Source organism: Amphiura filiformis, chromosome 3 (assembly GCF_039555335.1).
Source record: "Amphiura filiformis chromosome 3, Afil_fr2py, whole genome shotgun sequence".
In the NCBI taxonomy this organism is placed as follows: Eukaryota; Metazoa; Echinodermata; class Ophiuroidea; order Amphilepidida; family Amphiuridae; genus Amphiura; species Amphiura filiformis.
The window spans coordinates 41,482,083-41,500,365 of NC_092630.1; the positions used below are offsets into that span (position 1 = coordinate 41,482,083).

General features: G+C 36.6%; 1 protein-coding gene across 1 annotated transcript in view; it reads left to right on the top strand.

Annotated features, from left to right (window-relative positions):
* Positions 1 to 7,990: 7,990 nt before the first annotated feature.
* The window catches only part of LOC140148530 (dual serine/threonine and tyrosine protein kinase-like), a 39,439-nt gene continuing 29,146 nt past the window's right edge, over positions 7,991 to 18,283 (top strand). The window contains 1 exon segment of the mRNA XM_072170522.1: positions 7,991 to 8,171. Within this exon segment, the coding sequence (XP_072026623.1) occupies positions 8,000 to 8,171 (172 nt within the window). The 5' untranslated portion in view covers positions 7,991 to 7,999.

Consider the following 18,283-nt stretch of genomic DNA (forward strand, 5'->3'; position numbering starts at 1 on the left):
GCATCTTCACAACTTGAGCAAAAAACATTCATTAGCCTCATTAGTGGATTTTGTTTCGAATCATCAGTTTTGAATATGGTTTTTCGATAAGTGATTATTTGTTAAGTAAATGTTGGTCCTGAAATTTGTTTGGCAACCATGCCTGCATTGTGAATGCAGTAGCCCATGTACTTTTTATATCTTTCTATATTTATTGAACATCACCTTGAAGTAGCAAATATAAGTAAAATATTTGTATAGTAATTTATTAATAAGAAACAGTGAATCATCAAATTAACCTTTACCATACAGTTGAGGCAAATAATTCTGGTGTTCTACTTGATGCAGCCTTAATTTCATAATTACACCTTAGTTGGCTATCTATTGGTTTGGTTAAGTCATGCTATATGCATATTAATTACCTTATTTGCATATTTACACCATAGTTACAGTGGCATAGCATGAGTCATTCAATGGAGTGGCACAGAGCTTGTGTGAGAGGCTACTAACCATTTTTTGGCCATTTTCAATGGGATTTTTCAAAATGTTCACTTTCAATTAGGGGCATTTCTATGATGCTACGCCACTGCATATTAACACCAATAATTGACATGAAACAGAGGTGGGAAAGACCAGAGAGTATTGATCGCATTAACAATGTTCCTTCGTCGTTCGGCAGGAAAAACCTAATATGTGCCTTTGGCCCCTGAACATGTTTAAAGCAAAACCTCCTATGTAACCTGTTGGCAGTCTTGCTTTAAACATGTTCAGGGGCCAAAGATACATGAGGTATTTCCTGCCCAACGACATAATGTTCCTAAGTGTTTTGAGCAGCAACCTTTATGCATCAAACACTTCATGTTTGTTTTCTTATATTGTTGTCATGTTCTCATACTAAGACAGGGTCGCTTTCACAAAGCTCAGCTAAAGGCAAGAGTCTCCTTTACCTTTCTCTTCACTATAAATCAAACATGTTAAATAAATGAATTTCATATATTTCACCATTTGCTTGACACAAGCTTAATTATTATACTTTTAAAGTTAATGCAGAATGCTGTTCCTAATGCTAGGGCTAACATAATGGCCTATGAAACATTGTCTTTAGCCCAGGTTCAAGAAAGTGACCCATAGTGCTGGTTATTTCATAGTGTAAGTTATTGGTATTCACTTTTTGAAAACAATGATCAGATGAAATAGATAATGTATACTGTATTTATATATTGTTGTATATAATTGTAGATTATATTTTGTATGTGCATATTAAGCATTGCAGCTAAATATAGTATTGTCTGATTTTGTGTGTGTGAATTAAAGAGTAATATCAGTGAAAAAATTGTAACAATGTCATTTCCAATTCATTTAGTGTCAACAACTCAACATACTAAAAGTATGAAAGTAAAAATGGGATATTTTATCACTAGGGGAAACTATGCTAAAAACAATCATATGTATTTTGGTGCATACCGTAAATGTTCGCCTAATGGCGCTATGGGTCCCCTTGACATAACTGGAATTTTAGTCAAACTAAAAGTGCCCTCCCATAAAAATCCCACCAGCAAATAAGGTCGCATACCCTTAATTCTTGTTGGGATTTTTAGAGGAGGGAGCTCTCTATTTGTACATGAAATTTACTCCAAAGCAAATGAGCTCATGTGCGTCATTAGGTGAACGTTTACGGTATTGAATTTATCAAATACGCATTCCCTATTTTCTTTTGCCATGTTTTTAATCATTATTGACCTATATAAATTACTATATTATACTTGTGCAAAGTGCATTTAATGAATGTTATAAGAAAACATAAAAATGAGGTACACCTTTTTCAAACTTGACCAAGGATTTTTCAAAACTAAAAGGTCATTCAAATTGATTCAATGCTATTGTATCTCTATTGGATTGTTTTATTCTTGTGACAAATTGGTTCTGTATTATTAAGGAATCAAATATATGGATCTATGTCAAAATGAACCAAATACAAGTGACATAGCTGGTTACTTTAGCACCATTTTATCCTTTGGTGAATGAAATGTGTTTAAACAAATCATTTAAAGGAGTATTTCGTGATCCTAGCATCCTGTTTTTATGACATTTTTCAGTAGATATCCACGAAAAAGGCTTATTCCCAAAATTTCAGTTGATTCCAATTTTGCGTTTGTGAGTTAAGCATGATTATGTGTATTACACTGCTCCATGTTGTAATATAATTTCGTTCTGGTGCACCAGAACGAAATTCAAATTCTTTGCTAAACGAATTAATCTGCAAGAAATGTTTTGTACATAAACATTATGTAGCCAGAGGTTTCCAGTGATATAAAAATCTCAACTTTTTTTGAGAAAAGTAGGGGATGATGCTGTGGATCACGAAATGCCCTTTTAAGAACAAATGGTAAATAGGATCTTCTGTAGTAACAAGATAAAGCTATCTCCCTAGTTTTTTTTGTCAGACCACAAGAATTTGAGGTTTGAGCACAGAAGCAGATGACCTTGGAAGTACTTCAGTCAAGTTCAGTGCGCCATTAGAAAAGTGAAATATATTTTATATAAATATAAGCATTGAAAATTTCCCCGGGGGGTCACTCCCATTGTGGCCTGTACACCATCCACGATAATAAAAGCGCTAAAAAAGGGTAGTTTTTCGTGGGTAGGCACGATACGGCCGTAACATGTTTAGGGTGTCAAAAACATGAAATATTGGAAAACAATGGGAAGCAAAATTGCAATTGCTAATACGCGGAAATGACATTTAGGGTATGAAATTTGATGCAAGGAATAAAATCCCTGTTTAGGGTGTGAAAACACCTGTTTAGGGTATTGTTTTAGCCAAGGGTTAAATCCTTGTTTAGGGTGCTTTTCAAAAGTTGATTATTGCAGATTGTGTACAGGCCACAATGGGAGTGACCCCCCCCCTGGAAAATTTCCAAGAAACAGGTGGTAAGAAACAGGTGGTATCCCCTCAATCAGGCTCCCCTGCAGTGCCGCCCGGCCCATGTAGCTGGATTTGATGGGTGTCCGGCACGGCAGATAAAGTTGGATACTATAATATTTTGCAGTAAACCTTGGACGAGCACGTACTACCGTGATGTTGCAAAGTCAGAGCTAACAATGTGTACAGCGCAAAGTTATATAAATCTGAAATTTATTTATTTTTCATTCATAAATCAGCCAATCAGAGACAAGTGCGTTTCAATGCAGTAGATACGCGATGTACGCTTAAAGTATGCTCTTGTCAAAGGTTTACTGCACAATATTAAAGATGTTTTTTTTTTAGATGTCAAGGTAATGCAGCAATCTGAAGAGTGACTGAACTTCATTAGCTCTGAACATTACTACTACAGGGTGGTTGATAAAAAGTGCACATAATTTTGACAGCAATTTTTTAATTTTACCTACTTCCCAAAATTATTTCCAACTTTCAATTACATACTAAGTATAGTCCTGTAAGCATGAGTGGTGCTGAGAAAAAAAATTGATACAATTTTGGTTTACCCTGCACACCCTGTGTTTTAGGGTTAGGAATAGGATTATGGATAGGGTTAGTTTTATACTTGTGCGCAGGGTAAACCAGAAGTAATCCAAAAAATCTTGGGAATACAATTTGATTTTAAAGTGACGAAAATTCACTTTGTCCATGGGTAGCTCTTTTAAATTTTGTATATTTTACAATTCCCACCCAAAAAAAAAAAAAATCACATATGTATTAACCTATTAATGTATCAAGTTACTAGTGCATAATTATTATGATTCATGTTAGAGCCATTGTTAATGGGAGATTTTGGTTAAAATTGGGGATGGATAAATGGCGAGTTAAGTGACGGTAAGTTATGGGCGAGTTACTGTTAGACCATTGGGCGAGTTACTGTTAGACCATTAGGCGAGTTACTGTTGACCGTTAGGCGAGTTAATGTACTGTTAGACCATTGGGCGAGTTACTGTTAGACCATTGGGCGAGTTACTGTTAGACCAATGGGTGAGTTACTGTTAGACCAATGGGCGAGTTACTGTTAGACCATTGGGCGAGTTACTGTTAGGCCAATTGGCGAGTTACGGTTAGACCATTGGGTGGATAATTATATGCTAAGATGGTGGTGGTGTAGTGTAGGAACAGGGTGTAGCTTGGGGTGGGTTAAGGTGTGGTGGGTAGGGTAGAGCGTGGGAGTTGGGTTATGTAATTATGGGGTCATTCAGGGTCATCTGCGGTCAAATCACTATAGATTGTCGCAGGTTTATGAATTTTGGTGGGAATGAACACTGAAGCGAGACGAAAAATGTGACGGTCATTTTGGGACCACCCAAGGTCAAATCGCCATAGATTGTTGTATGTTCATGAAATTGGGTGGGAATGATTACTGAACGAAGACAAGAAATGGCATGATCATTTTGGGGTCATTCTGATTATATGACTAAACTAAGCATCAGAACTCTATCAAAAAAAAAAAAAAAAAATTAAGTTGTTTTGTGTATGGGGGTGGGGGTATGTTTGCATGGGGGGGGGGGTGAGATTCACTAAACCCAAATAGTTTCTTGTGTTTTCATGTCACAGATCATGGGAATCAATAACATCAGATCTTTGGAATATTCAATAAAGACTGTATATTGGTTTTCTTTGTATCTAGTTCTAAGGAAAAGGAAGTAAAAGATGACATTTACTCATTAGTGCCATTTCACTACCGTACTGGTAGCTTCTTCAGATTGGCAGCCCATCCTTGTTTTCTGCTTGTTTTTATTATTGAAGACCAAAAAAAAGACTAATGACGTCCTCTCAACTGGACCAAAATGCTGTACTGCGCAGATCAGCAACCGATCAAGTCGCGCCTTTACCATGACGTCCGGCGCAAACTAGTCTTTTTAATTCGGTCTTCAATTATATCAACAGTCGCCATAGAGGGCATGATGAGTTGGTCAAAGATGTTGTTGAGTTTGCAAGTGTGGAAGAAAGTAAAGGTTGGAAATTTGGATCTTGGTCAGTTCCTTTAAAGCCATAATGTGTGATTTGCATAAAGAATAGATTCCTATTTTTAAAATGTTAGTTTTCACATATCACATTGTCCTCTTTTAATTTTAAGCCAAACAAGTGAGGCAAAACGAGGAAAATTGCTATTTCATTCCAGCGCCTATACAATGTGTGTGTTAGCTCGCCGATCATCTTATTATCATGAATATTGGCGTAGTTTCACACAGCTAGGACGAACAAACAAGACGTAAGACTAATAGCGATATGCACACAGTTTATCGTTACTGATTGAATGATTCATTAATGCACGCAATGTGTTTAGCCACCACTCGATCAGTGAACTCTGAATAAAACCGGAGATCTCCGGTTTTATTAAATACAAAAACTTAACTTTTACTGTAATTAAAGCTCTTCCAGGTTAGTCTTAAGTTTTATTATACAAAAACTTAACTTTTACTGTAATTAAAGCTCTTCCAGATTAGTCTTAAGTTCACATGCTGTACACCATTGAGTATTACAAATTTACAATCATGCAAAAAGTAGAAATTCAACTTCAAGAAAATGTTTCCATTTGTAAATTTAAATTTATAAATTTAAATTACAAATTAAATTGGCTCAATGGTCTAACCATAACTCGCCCAATGGTCTAACAGTAACTCGCCCATTGGTCTAAAAGTAACTCACCCAATGGTCTAACAGTAACTCGCCCAATGGTCTAACAGTAACTCGCCCATTGGTCTAACAGTACAGTAACTCGCCCATTGGTCTAACAGTAACTCGCCCATTGGTCTAACAATAAGAGCATTATCTGTTATTCTTTCACATGTTTCACATGATTGCCAGGCCATTATATATGCAGGATTTATTTTTAGGGGTACAGGACTTCTAAAAAGTGGACCTTTTTCAAATGAAAAGTGCGCTTTCTCTCCTGAAAATTGCCCTTTGTTGCACTTATAGCTACTTTTTGAACACATATAAGGCCTAATATTCTCCTACTTTTTGACCTTTTTAATTCAAAAATAGCAAAAAGTGGACCTTTGTAGATTCAAATTATCAACAGAAAGGGCTGAATAGTGGATAGTGGTGAAGCTGCTGGAGTGGAAACCTCAAAAGATTAACTGTGGTAGGGGATCCTAGTAAATGTTTTAGGGGCTGTGTCTAAGTCCGAAGCAGCATGCCAAAAATTGCTTGCCTCCCACCCTCTCTGCCTGACAAAAAAAAATCCTTGCTTCCTTGTTTGCAATTCAAATTTTTGGGAACCCAAATATTTGCGAACCCAAAGATCATGCGTAGCCTATCCATAGGAGGAAGTCCGTTCCCGGAGTCCGTTTTAGCCTTTTTAGGGAGATTTTTCGGTTAGCTTCAAAGAGCTTCAAAGGTGCTAGGTGGGCCCATAAAATGTTTTGGTCCCGGGGGAGGCACTCGAATATGAAAGTGACGTACCTGTGCCCGCCAACGTACGAAACTAGGGTCTATAGGGGTAGAAATTTTCAGAAAAAAGGGGCCATTCAGTGTTGGCAATGTCAAAAATGGGGTGATTTTGACATCATTGACAATCAAAAAGAGCTTTTTACCCAATTTATTTATTTATTTTATATTTATTTATTTATTATGCTTCATCACTGGCTCATACACAATTACAAAGATAAATATATTATATAAATATTGCACATACTAATAATCAAGACAAAGTAAAGAATAAAATGCCAGCGAAAAGAATGGGACAAACAGGTGCAAAATCACCTCTAGGACCATCCCACCTTTCGATTTTTGAAAACAAATTATTGGGGAAAAAAAACCCCCATCACAGCCCCATCCTAATTTTAGAGTACAAAATAGACAAAACTCATTTATTTTGCTCAAAATGTGCGCAGAGCGCGGCAAAATTTCAATTTTGAGGACTAAGGGAGCGATCATTATTTAGGAATGGGGGAATGGGCATTTTGAGGGGGAATAAAATTTTTCGTTGAACCAGGAGGGGGGATTGTTAAATTTTAAATGGAGAAATTTGGGAAAACAATGGGGAATCCGAAAATTTTGAGCGGACGCAAGTGGGGAACGCAAAAATTTTTGTCGATATTTTTTCCAAAACGCCCATTCCCCCCCTGCCGTAAATAATGATCGGTCCCTAATTGTTCAAGAAAAGGGGTCATTCAGTGTAGGCTACAAAAAAAAAAACGGGGTTGGGTGTAGGATTTGCCAAAAATACCGGGATCTTTTCATGGGCACATGACACATGTCAATATGGGAGTGCACCCCGGCCAGGGTTTTTGAAGCACCCTGGCTTTTGCATTGTTGAAATGAACTGCCATTTTATGACCAGTTGGTAGCCAGGACCTTTCAGTGGGAAGGCAACGGGCTGTGCCAAAAATCTATCTCTCGGCCTGCCAACACGGAATTGTACATGCCAATTTTTTTGGAACTCAATTTGCAAACTTATGGGCTATAGTGTGAGCGCAGTGTTTTTGCATATAATGCAGTTTGCCTATGGTTTTCCTAGCCTAGAGCATGTGAGTACCCAATGAATGTGTCGGTCAGTGTTCGAAATTTTGGTTGTCCGGTTGCCCGGGACAACTAAAAAAGTCGCCGGACAACCAAAAATACTGATTCGGTTGTCCGCCGGACAACCATAAATCTAGCCTAAAGTCACATTTGTAGGCCTACGGACAACCAAAAACTTAGACGGACAACCAGAAATTGTAATCTGGTTGTCCCGTGGGACAACCATTTATTTTTCCTAAATTCGAACACTGGTGTCGGTGCCAATATTGTCCCCTTTTGACCAGGCCGTGCAAAAATGCCCCAAACTTTGACAAATAATTATTGTACAACCCCTAAGTCATAATAGTCAGAAGGCAATCCTTTAATAATTTTATGCTCCTACCCTATTTTTGGTGTAAAACATTGTGACCCCCCCCCCCTCCACCTCGCAACAGCCCCACCTTGATGCAAGTTTGCCTTCTGGATCGCTTTTGAGACTAATGGATTTTCCCGATGTATATTTAGTGAACTCTTATTTATTTACGTTATGGCAACTGGCAACCCTTTTACCAGCTGAAATAGGGCAACATGGCGGTGTACTGGGGACCCTGCAGTGCTCCTCGAAGTTCTCGGCATAAAAGTCGTGATTTGCCCTCCGAATTTCGACTTTTTTCATCATTTACGAAACAATTGAAGAAGATTATATACGATTCTAACATTTCCTTGGCAGAATTAAGAACTAGTGGGCATTTTGAAGAAGGTAGGTGGATTTTGCTTTTCCATTGTTTCATTTCAGTTAAAAAAGTTCATATGTCAGTGTCAGAAAGTTGTCAACAACACTTGTTTTGCTATTTTTTACGACTCACGACTTACTTTTTACGTGTCAGTTGTTCACATGATAGTAGTTAATTAATGCTTTTGAGTATTAAATGTAAGTTCATATGTTATTATTTGCCCACGTCCAACTTTGTTTCGTCAGCAACTTTGAGTTTCAAAGTTTAGTTTGTTCATGTACCGTACATGTTTGTTATTGACTTTGGCATTGCCATGTTTGCATTGCCCAGTGACTGAATGATTCAAATCCAAATCAAAAATTGAAAGTGTTCAATCACTTCAAAGTATATCAAATTACCGTTAAAACTCGATTTTAGCATATGTGAATACTATCGAGCACTTTTGAAAACATGAAATTGTACCAACGACGACTTGACAACGACAACGTCCGGTTTTTACCAACTGAGCTAATATTAATAATGGCGTTGAGACAACACATTTGCAGGTTTATTTATTCGTATTATATATAATAACTATGTGTATCGATGATTTGCTCAAAAGCCTTTTCACTTTTGTGGATGGGGCTCTTCATGTTTGCATGTTTTAAAAGCGCTCGATAGTATTAGTAAGCACATACCGTAAAACCCCGTCTACAAGCATATACCGTAGTGTTTTTGATGAAAGTTAAATTAATACGATACATGCGTAAATATGCCAATACAATAGATTGGTCTTACAATAATACTTGTTTGTATGTGCTTGGATCTATAATTTATTTGCTCTGATTCCACAATGGCGCCTGGATTAATTTAGCTTTTATCAGAAGCACTCTATATATGCTTGTAGACGAGGTTTTACGGTACGGTATGCTAACTATCGAGTTTTTACGGTATTTGTCTAGGCCCAAGGATCGCAAGTATGTGATTTTTTTCTCAATACGACCTAAGTTGGTTCATTCAGAAGTTATGTGCCGCAACAGGTCAAGGGTCAATTTCTAGTTTGCATAGGGGACCTAGGGGTCAAAAATTAAAGATGGTCTGATTTTCGTGAAAGTTTTTTTTCCCATTTTTTGTTCAAAGTTTGATCAACTGTCGATTATGTCAGTAATGTGGACAGGTGTGAAGATAAACTTGGTTGGGTCAAGATAATCGTGGGTCAAGATATTCGTGTTTCGGGTCAAGATAATCGTGGGTCAAGATAATCTTGGTCAGGTCAAGATAATCTTGGACAGGTTAATCAATTTTGATATTAAAGAGAAATACATACGAGGGGGTATCCAAAAGTTTTTGACATCATCCAGAAGTGAAAGAGCTATACCGATGAAATTTTGTCAGTGTAATCACTGGTCCTTATGTACATTATGGTCCAAAAAATGGTCTCATAAGTATGTTTACTTTCTTCACAGGTGGCGCTAGATGGGAAGTAGGCGCATTATAACCTTTTCATGATAAGATCCTCCACTTTCTTGAGGTTTTTCACTGTGGCGCATCATCCGTAAGTGATGGACGTCCACTTCTTGGCTCATCTGTGAGGGACGTGTGGCCAGTTTGGAAATTCCTTTTTCAAAAAGCAATAGTGCCATATGATGGGCAATCATCACCGTAGATTGCTTTCATTTTATCATAGATTTTCTGAGCATTGTAGGCCTAACCCTTCAAAATGCAGGAACTTAATCACGCTGCGTGCCTCAATTTTCACCATTTTGCAGGTTATGCGCCTACTGCCCATCTAGCGCCACCTGTAAAAAAAGTTAACATACTTATGAGACCATTTTGGACCATAATGAACATAAGGACCAGTGATTACACTGACAAAATTTCAGCTTTATGCCTTATCATTGTATTGGAGTTGTTACTATTGTATTGTACTTTATTGTATTGTATTGTACATGTATTGTATTGTATTGTATTGTATTACAACATGTCTGAGTCTGTGTTTAATAGACAGTATCCTACAAAATGTATATTCCTACTTTCGAAAGTAACTTACCAGTACTTACGATCCATAAATTAAATTACACTACATGCAAGTTTGTGTCCACACAGGACTTACAAAGTACATGTATATTGTACAATGTAAGTTCGCTCACGAATATGCCCTTCAGTGGTGAATTGTGCATTTATAAGACATGTAAGTTTCCAAATTGAAGTTAAAGTTGATATAATGTACATGGTTAAGTTGAATTTGAAAACATATATGATGAGGACTCTGACTTTTTTATCTCCGTTTTCTATCTCTTCATATAAATGTCTCAGTAAATTTTCAATTATTGTGCCAACAAATAAATCTACTAACTCACAGTCTCACATCAACTCTACTAATTATTCTTAAACACTTAAAAGAATGTTCCTGCCATCTTTATACCAGTTCTTACCCGTGTGATATGACATGATATAAGACACTTAAATAAATTAAACATGTGTGTGTCAATGTGATACTCGTATGTGCTATTTGAACCAATCGGAGGTGCATAGCAACAACGGGACTGGTCGGTTCTAAGTCCTAGGTAATTCCTTGTAAAATGTAGGATTTAATTTGATTAAAATTTGGTATGAATTTATTTGAATTGAAGTGTGTAAGAATGAGAATAAAGGTATTGCTTTTCACTGTCATGCATCTATCGTCTCATATAACATGTGACATTATTTTTGGCGTAAAACAACTTGGCTTGGCTTCATTGTTTTACTTAAAATAATGATGTTACTCATGTTATAAGAGATGATAGATTCACGACAGCGGCTAAACAGTACAGGTTATCTTATTCTCTAAGTAAAAAACTTTCTTTTTATTTATACTTCTTCTCCTTGTAACATGGCTAACATGGATTTAACCCCATTATGGTCAATATAAGGTCATAATGCTTACTTGCGAGTTACTTATGAGTCTTGTTTACACAGGCCTTACATTCGACGGCTGTTAAAAAGTAGCATGTTACGTGTATAAAGATATCTTGCTTAAAAAAATTTGCTAAAAGTAACTCGCAAGTAGCTCCACAGTCCACAGGCACTGCTGTAAGTTTACTTTCGAATGTAGTTACAGTCGACTTTACTTGCAGTTGTCTGAGCAAGCCTTTAAAAAAAAGTCTACCAATCTGCTTTTGTTGAATTCTGTCTGGTGAATTCTACACATGCACTTATATCACCTCTTGACTCAACAATGGAAATGCACTGCTATGGAATCTCAAATTACCTCCTTGATAAACTTGCACACAAAACTCTGAGTTTATTCCCACTTGCTGGAGAAGAGGAGACAGATGAAAGGGGAGATACTGGGACATGACCCATGTGGACAGGACATAGATCAAATGTGACATGGAAAAAGTAGAAATTGGCCCAAGTGTGACATGGACTAAAGTGAGATTGGACTAACTGGGTCTGGACCAAGTGGGAATTAAAGTAAATGGGGACATTGACCAAGTGGAGATTGCACTAAATAAGGCATGGATGGACCAAGTGGAACTGGACAAAGTGGGAATTGGCCTAATTGGGAGTGTTACATGGATTAAGTGAGATTGGACTAACTGGGTCCGGACCAAGTGGGAATTGAAGTAAATGGGGACATGGATCAAGTGGAGATTGGACTAAATAAGGCATGGATGGACCAAGTGGGACTGGACAAAGTGGGAATTGACCTAAGTGGGAGTGTTACATGGATTTTAAAGTGAGATTGGACTAACTGGGTCTGGACCAAGTGGGAATAGGACTACATGGGACAAGGACCAAGTGAGATTGGACTAAATAAGTCTGGACCAAGTGGGATTGGACCAAGTGATATTGGTCTTAGTGGAAAATCACCCACATTTGATCACATTGTTAACTCCAAATTTTCTCATATTTTTATATTCACTGGTTGCCTATTCACCAAAGGATACAGTTTAAGATTCTTCATCTCACATGGAAACCCTCAGTGGACTTGCACCAACTGAACTTCTTATCCCTTACTCTCTGACCCAGACACAGGTCCCTTACTCTCTGACCCAGACACTCATCAGATCTTCAGATAAATGTCTATTTCTGCATCCAAAACTTTTCCTTCTTTTTGTCTACAGAGCCTTTTCTTCATGTGCACCCAAGTTATAGAACTAACTCTCTTACTTTGGATATTCTCTTGAAAAAGAAACTCATTGGCTGTTTTTAAGAAACATCTGAAAACTTACTTATTCAAATGTGCTTGTTATTTTTAAGTTTGCTGAATCTTGCTAGTTTGCTGTACAAGTGTTTTATAATGTTTTTTTTTTAAAGTTGTGTAGGTTTAGGCTACCTACAATAGGTACAATGCACATCATGAATGTTTTAAAAAGTTCAGTTAACCCTAACTCTCTTTGCTTTTTGCCTAAGTGTAACGAAGAAGATTAAGAGAAAAATTGTTTTCTCCGCCCAGGTTTTGAATCCCCAACTAAGGCTTTTGATTTTTATTTAATGTGGTAAACGACGGATGACCGTTTAATTGTTTAAATGTTAAAAAAAAAACTATTGGCGTTCCAAAACAAGTCAACAAGCGTTGATAAGAAATGCTGGACCCTTTTAAAACAATTTGAAATTACACAAAATTTGAAAAGTGGACATTGTATTTTTACCGGACAAAAGAATCAGAAGAAGCAGCAGTAGATTGGACCTGTTCCTGGGACCTGTTCAAAATAACTGTTACAGCATAAAAACACATCTCGACTGATATGAGTGAATTTGAGAGGGGAATACAAATGTAGGAACTGAGCTCTGTGTGGCAATGTATGTCTAGCATGGCCATGACCTCGGAAATCAATGTTGCTTGGATACACATACTACAAAACAATTAGTTTACATAACTTGGTGTTTATGTAATTCCAGTTTTGCTAAGAAATATTCAGATTGACCTTGTGCCCCCATCAAAATATCCCGGCAAAATACTAATGGAACCACACACTAAATTGATAGAATTTAGGCCTAACTTGTAAGGGCAATGTGGTGTTCCTAAATTGGAAATAATATTTTAATAGCCATCTACCTTTTTGCCTCAAAATGATGTAAGGGCCTATTATTATAGGTTTTATGTATGCTTTTTGAAACTATGAATAAGATTATATTTAAGCATTTAAGAGTGGACATCTTCAGGATTTTCCATGACACAATATCGTGGCAAAATTGATCACGATATTGATCATATTGCGATAAATTTTAAGATTCAAACAAATTGCAGTATATAAGGAAGGAAGGAGGCACAGTGTCAACAGCCAGTGTTATAAATATAAACTTAATACTCCGTTGGTGAGCGACGGGCGATTGGTATTTCACCGAACGCAAGAAAAGGAGGCCTACCGTATCTGATTGGCTAGAAATCGATCGCTTGGTCGCTCAGAGGTGGAGTACAAACTCAAAATGGAGACATGTATTCAATTTGATTGAAATCGATATTCTATTATTGACGCAGATAAAGAAAGTCGATAATGTACATTGTATATAGATACAAATCTGTACAGCAGCTGGATCTTACACGGGTTCCTTTGTATAATTCATTTCTCAAACAGTTGAAAATATCACAATTTTTACTTTGGATTTCAAAATCTTTACTTATAGAATGAAGTAAAATATATCCACAGCAAACAGCAAGGCCCCGCTAATTAGTGTATTGCTTTTCGAGTTACTGGAAACAAAACCTGCGTTTTACCTGACAACAAATCAAATTTTCTATAATGGCAACACCATATGTAGTACTGATCATGCACAAATCGTAGAATAGAAACAATGCGGCAGGCTCTGTGTGATATCTCATATCATGTAAATGGTATGCTTAGCCTGAGTCGCTCGGCCTATCTCGAACAAAATCGCCATGCGTAGCTTTTGAAAAACGAGAGCATTCGCCGTACTATCACAGCAATTTTTGACACAAAGATATAGGGATGTTGATGATGTGGGAGGTACATAGCAAGTGCTTCATTATAATGTAGAATGGTAAAATCTGACTACAAACTTGTGATATTATTCCCAAATTGGCAACTTTATTCCGCTTTCATTTTGGAGCAGTGTTCGATTTACCAGAAAAAAAGTTACTTGCATTTGTGCAGGTATAAACATAGAAAATCTATCTGCACAAAGTGAAAGTAACTTGCATGCAATTTAACCATATAAAAGTTTGTGCCGTGAAACTAATCATCTTTTTTACAGATGAAAAGTAAAAATTGGTGTCATTTCGTAAGGGATATTTATATTACTTCTTTGATTTAGAGGCACATTGTATGTTTCTGATTCCAATTGTGTAATTTACGACTAAAATTCTACATGCACTTGTGCAGGTACATTTGAAAAGTTTGCACAGAATCAAAGTCACCTGCATATGTGCAGGTGGTAAATCGAACACTGTTTTGGAGTTGTTGAGTCTGTAATTTATCATGGGGTCCTCGATGAAGCACTGAGAATTATTGCATCGTATAAAATTAATATTTTCTCACAATATTAACGTCTATTGCGATATTGCACACCCTTACCAGCAACACTTAAATAATGAAGTATCCTGCTATAGGCCCATAAATATTTTTTTTTCTATTTTTGTTTAAAAGGAAGTTTCCTTCAGCTGAAGAATGGGGATGAAATACAAGTGTTTGATAACATAGTACATGAATAATTTGTAAAAGCAAAACAAGTAACTAAACAAGCAAACAAATCAAAAACATTGATGATTTATTGATTAATGTGCAACGAACGAACAAGTCCTCCTAATTGGCTCTCTTTGAAGTTTGTAATCTATATTTAGCAACACACTACCTCTATGCATGCAACTTTTGGGCCAGATATTGACAGACTTGACGTTATGGTAGATCAAAGTTAACAAATATTATTTACATAATTCAGATTAAATTTTGTTGTGTCCTTGTTGTCCTGAGATACTCCTAACATTAAGTTACTTATTTACACAAACTTTTAGGACAAGTTCACTTTTTCATACCGTACTCAGCATGCTCAGTCATACCATAGACGGGGTCATAAATTTAGGTTAAAGTATTACACTTTCCAGTAAAGTGTATAATATTATTAGTATTAATTAATAAATAAAACATATCTGATTATAATTGAACTGAACTAAATCCCTGATGTTGGATTTGGCATCGTCATTGTCAATCCCTTTGTTGTCATTAGTTTATAATAATTACCTCTCTGGAATTACGTCAATTCATGTTGTCACACTGCAAAATGGGAGTATTTCAATATTGCATCACAGAAAATTAAGCAGCAGAATTTCTGACCCTGTAAAGGTGCCTGTGAGAAAAATAAATGGTAAAAAACTAATAAATCCATAGAAACATCTCCAGTACCCCTCCTGTACCCATGAGCAGTGTCCGAAATAAGGAAAATATGGAGGTTGTCCCGAGGATAACTAAAGCATGAATTCTGCTTGTCCTCAAAACATTTTGGTTGTCCCCAAAATATAAATGTCATGTTTTTTAGGGCAAACAATCCAAATAATAGTTGTCCAGGGGATAAGTACACAGCTCAATATGGTTGTCCCCAGAGATTTTTGGACAAGAGGACAAGAGGATAAGTGCTTATTTCGAACACTGCCTATGAGTTACATAGATACTTTGATCAGCTTGTAATAAGCGAGAATTATTCAGTTTATGTTACTGTGCGAGTCAATAAAGTCCCAACTTAATGCCCACATCAATACACAAAGCACACAGTTGGTGTAAGTGCTGCACCCAGCTGTGTGTATGCCATTCTATATCAATCCCCAATGTTATGAGTTCCGTCTATTTATGAACTGATCAGAGTATATCACAAAATGTGTTTTCAAGATTTGCTTGTTGCTGGAACTATACAATTACATGACAAAGTTTATTAAACTACTGGCTTATTATAACTTGGGTGGACATGTTATGGGGATCAGGCTTTGTATTAATACTGAAAGAGAATTTTTGGTACCAAAATATCATTTCGCTAAAAAATGTAGATATGAGACAGGGGGGGGGGCAGTGTTTTGCCTGAGTCCTAGATATTACATTTTGTGTTGTATAGAGGCAAGCAGGATCAAGGGTGTACACAAATACACTTTTAAGTGTATATGTGGCGATGCTTCCTTTATTTTGGTCTGTCAATGGGCAAATGAATCCTATAACCTGGTTCCTAATGTGTAAGCTTTAAAGCTTAACCCTTAAGCCTTCCCATCACCCTTACTTGTTTGTATAACTAGTATTCAGGTCTTCTGAATGTCTCTGGAGTCTTGAGAAATGTACTAGTTGTAGGAAATTTTGATTGGTCTGATCACACAGTAATCCACAAAAAGTATGAACACCAAGACACAAGAATAGCTTTGTGTCGCCCAATTGCATCAAACAGTACCTTACGATAAGGGATCTCTTGATTTAGAGTGGTCTGAGATTGGCCAGAAGATTGGTTCATGTTTAGGATTTTGTAAGGGTTAAGTATTAAACCATATTTGTTCTTGGGTTAAGCTTAAGGGGGTATGTCTTGAAGTGGTTTGGGTCTTTGTTTGTTGAATTTAAGTCAAATGTACATGGTCTGAAAGATTTGTACCAGAGCTACATGTAATTGGGTTAATTAAATATCAAAATTGAAACTCTTTTTTCCAGTCTTTAGGCATAGGTCAGCCCAGGGCTACTCCTCAAGAGTCCACATCCTATCAACAAAGTGCATGTTTAAATTCAAATAAGTCAAAAGGAACATTTTATATAACTTTCAAAATATTTTATAACAACCGGGGTAAAAAGTTCATTTTGGCTTTCACAAGGCATCGTATTAGCGTAACGGGCCATCAAGCATGCTAGATGGGCACCCTTGATGCAATTGCATGCTAAAGAATGTGTCCAAAGAAAAGACACATATTTTTGGGGCAACAACTTGAGCAAGGAAAAAGGTACATGTAGGCCTGCTAAAAATACGCGATTTTGGAGGCCAAATACGTGCAGGTCGATATTCCAAAAAATGCAAAAATATTCAATTTCTTGCCAAAAAATACAAAATCACCAAAAAATTACAAGTTTGTATCTAAAAAGGGCAGATTTGTAACTTCATAATCTACAATGTATTAAGGGGTACTACACCCATTGATTTTTTTTGCATTTTTTGCATTTTGTGAAGAAATTACAAAAAAAATTGGACAAAGTGGTATGCAAAATGAAGGGGCAAATCTTCTCGCTTTATTGGTGGCATCGGTATCAACGTAGCTTACATGCTTTTAAAAGTAGAAGCCAAAAGGTGGTACATCACTGATGATTTAAATTCACTTCATTTTGGAAAGCTTAATATCAACGGATTTCGTTAAAATTTTGGACATGTGTTGCTAACACGTTAGGGAAATAAAGTTGATATGTAAAATGGGAATAAGTGGTTCCTGATTTCTTTTATGATTTCATGAACTTGGTGCTCCACAACTATCAAAAAAGGAACTGGTTAAAATGCTTCTATTTTCAATGTTGAGCTATATTTTGTATTTTTAACTTGCGACATTAGTTCACTGAAACTTAATTAAGGGGTTGTTTGGAATGACAGGTGAGTCAGGGGTCAAAAACAAAATTTTTACCTTTTTGACCTCAGCACATGTGTATGTATGATCTGCCATACAAAAATTAAAAAACAATACCTCAAAGTATCATTTTTTAATGTTTTTGTCATAATCACGCTTTTCTACAAATTTCATCTGTTTGTACTGGGGGCGTGTCTGTTGCCAGGTAGGCCTACATGACAGCATAGACACACGTTACAACCTTGAATAATAATACAGAATGACGTTATATTCTTCTTAACCTATCTTAGAACTGCCTATTATTTCAATTGTTATACTGTTCTGGTTGGTTTATTGCATATACTGTATAGAAATTATGCAATATGACGCCGAGCATGACAGAGTCATCTTCATTCAAATAAAATTCAGGTACCCGTAAGGTACCACGGAGCAATTCGCACGATAATACAATAAAACAGATGAAAGGTATGAATGGTTGTGGAATCGAATTGCAGACCTGTCCCTCTGTCACCTTAGAACTGCATCTCAGTAGGCAATGGTAGGTAATAAACCAACCGAACGATATAACAATTGAAATAACAGCATGTCTTGGTCTCAATTCAAGATGTGCAATTTGGACACACCTACTCGTTGGCTGATTTATAC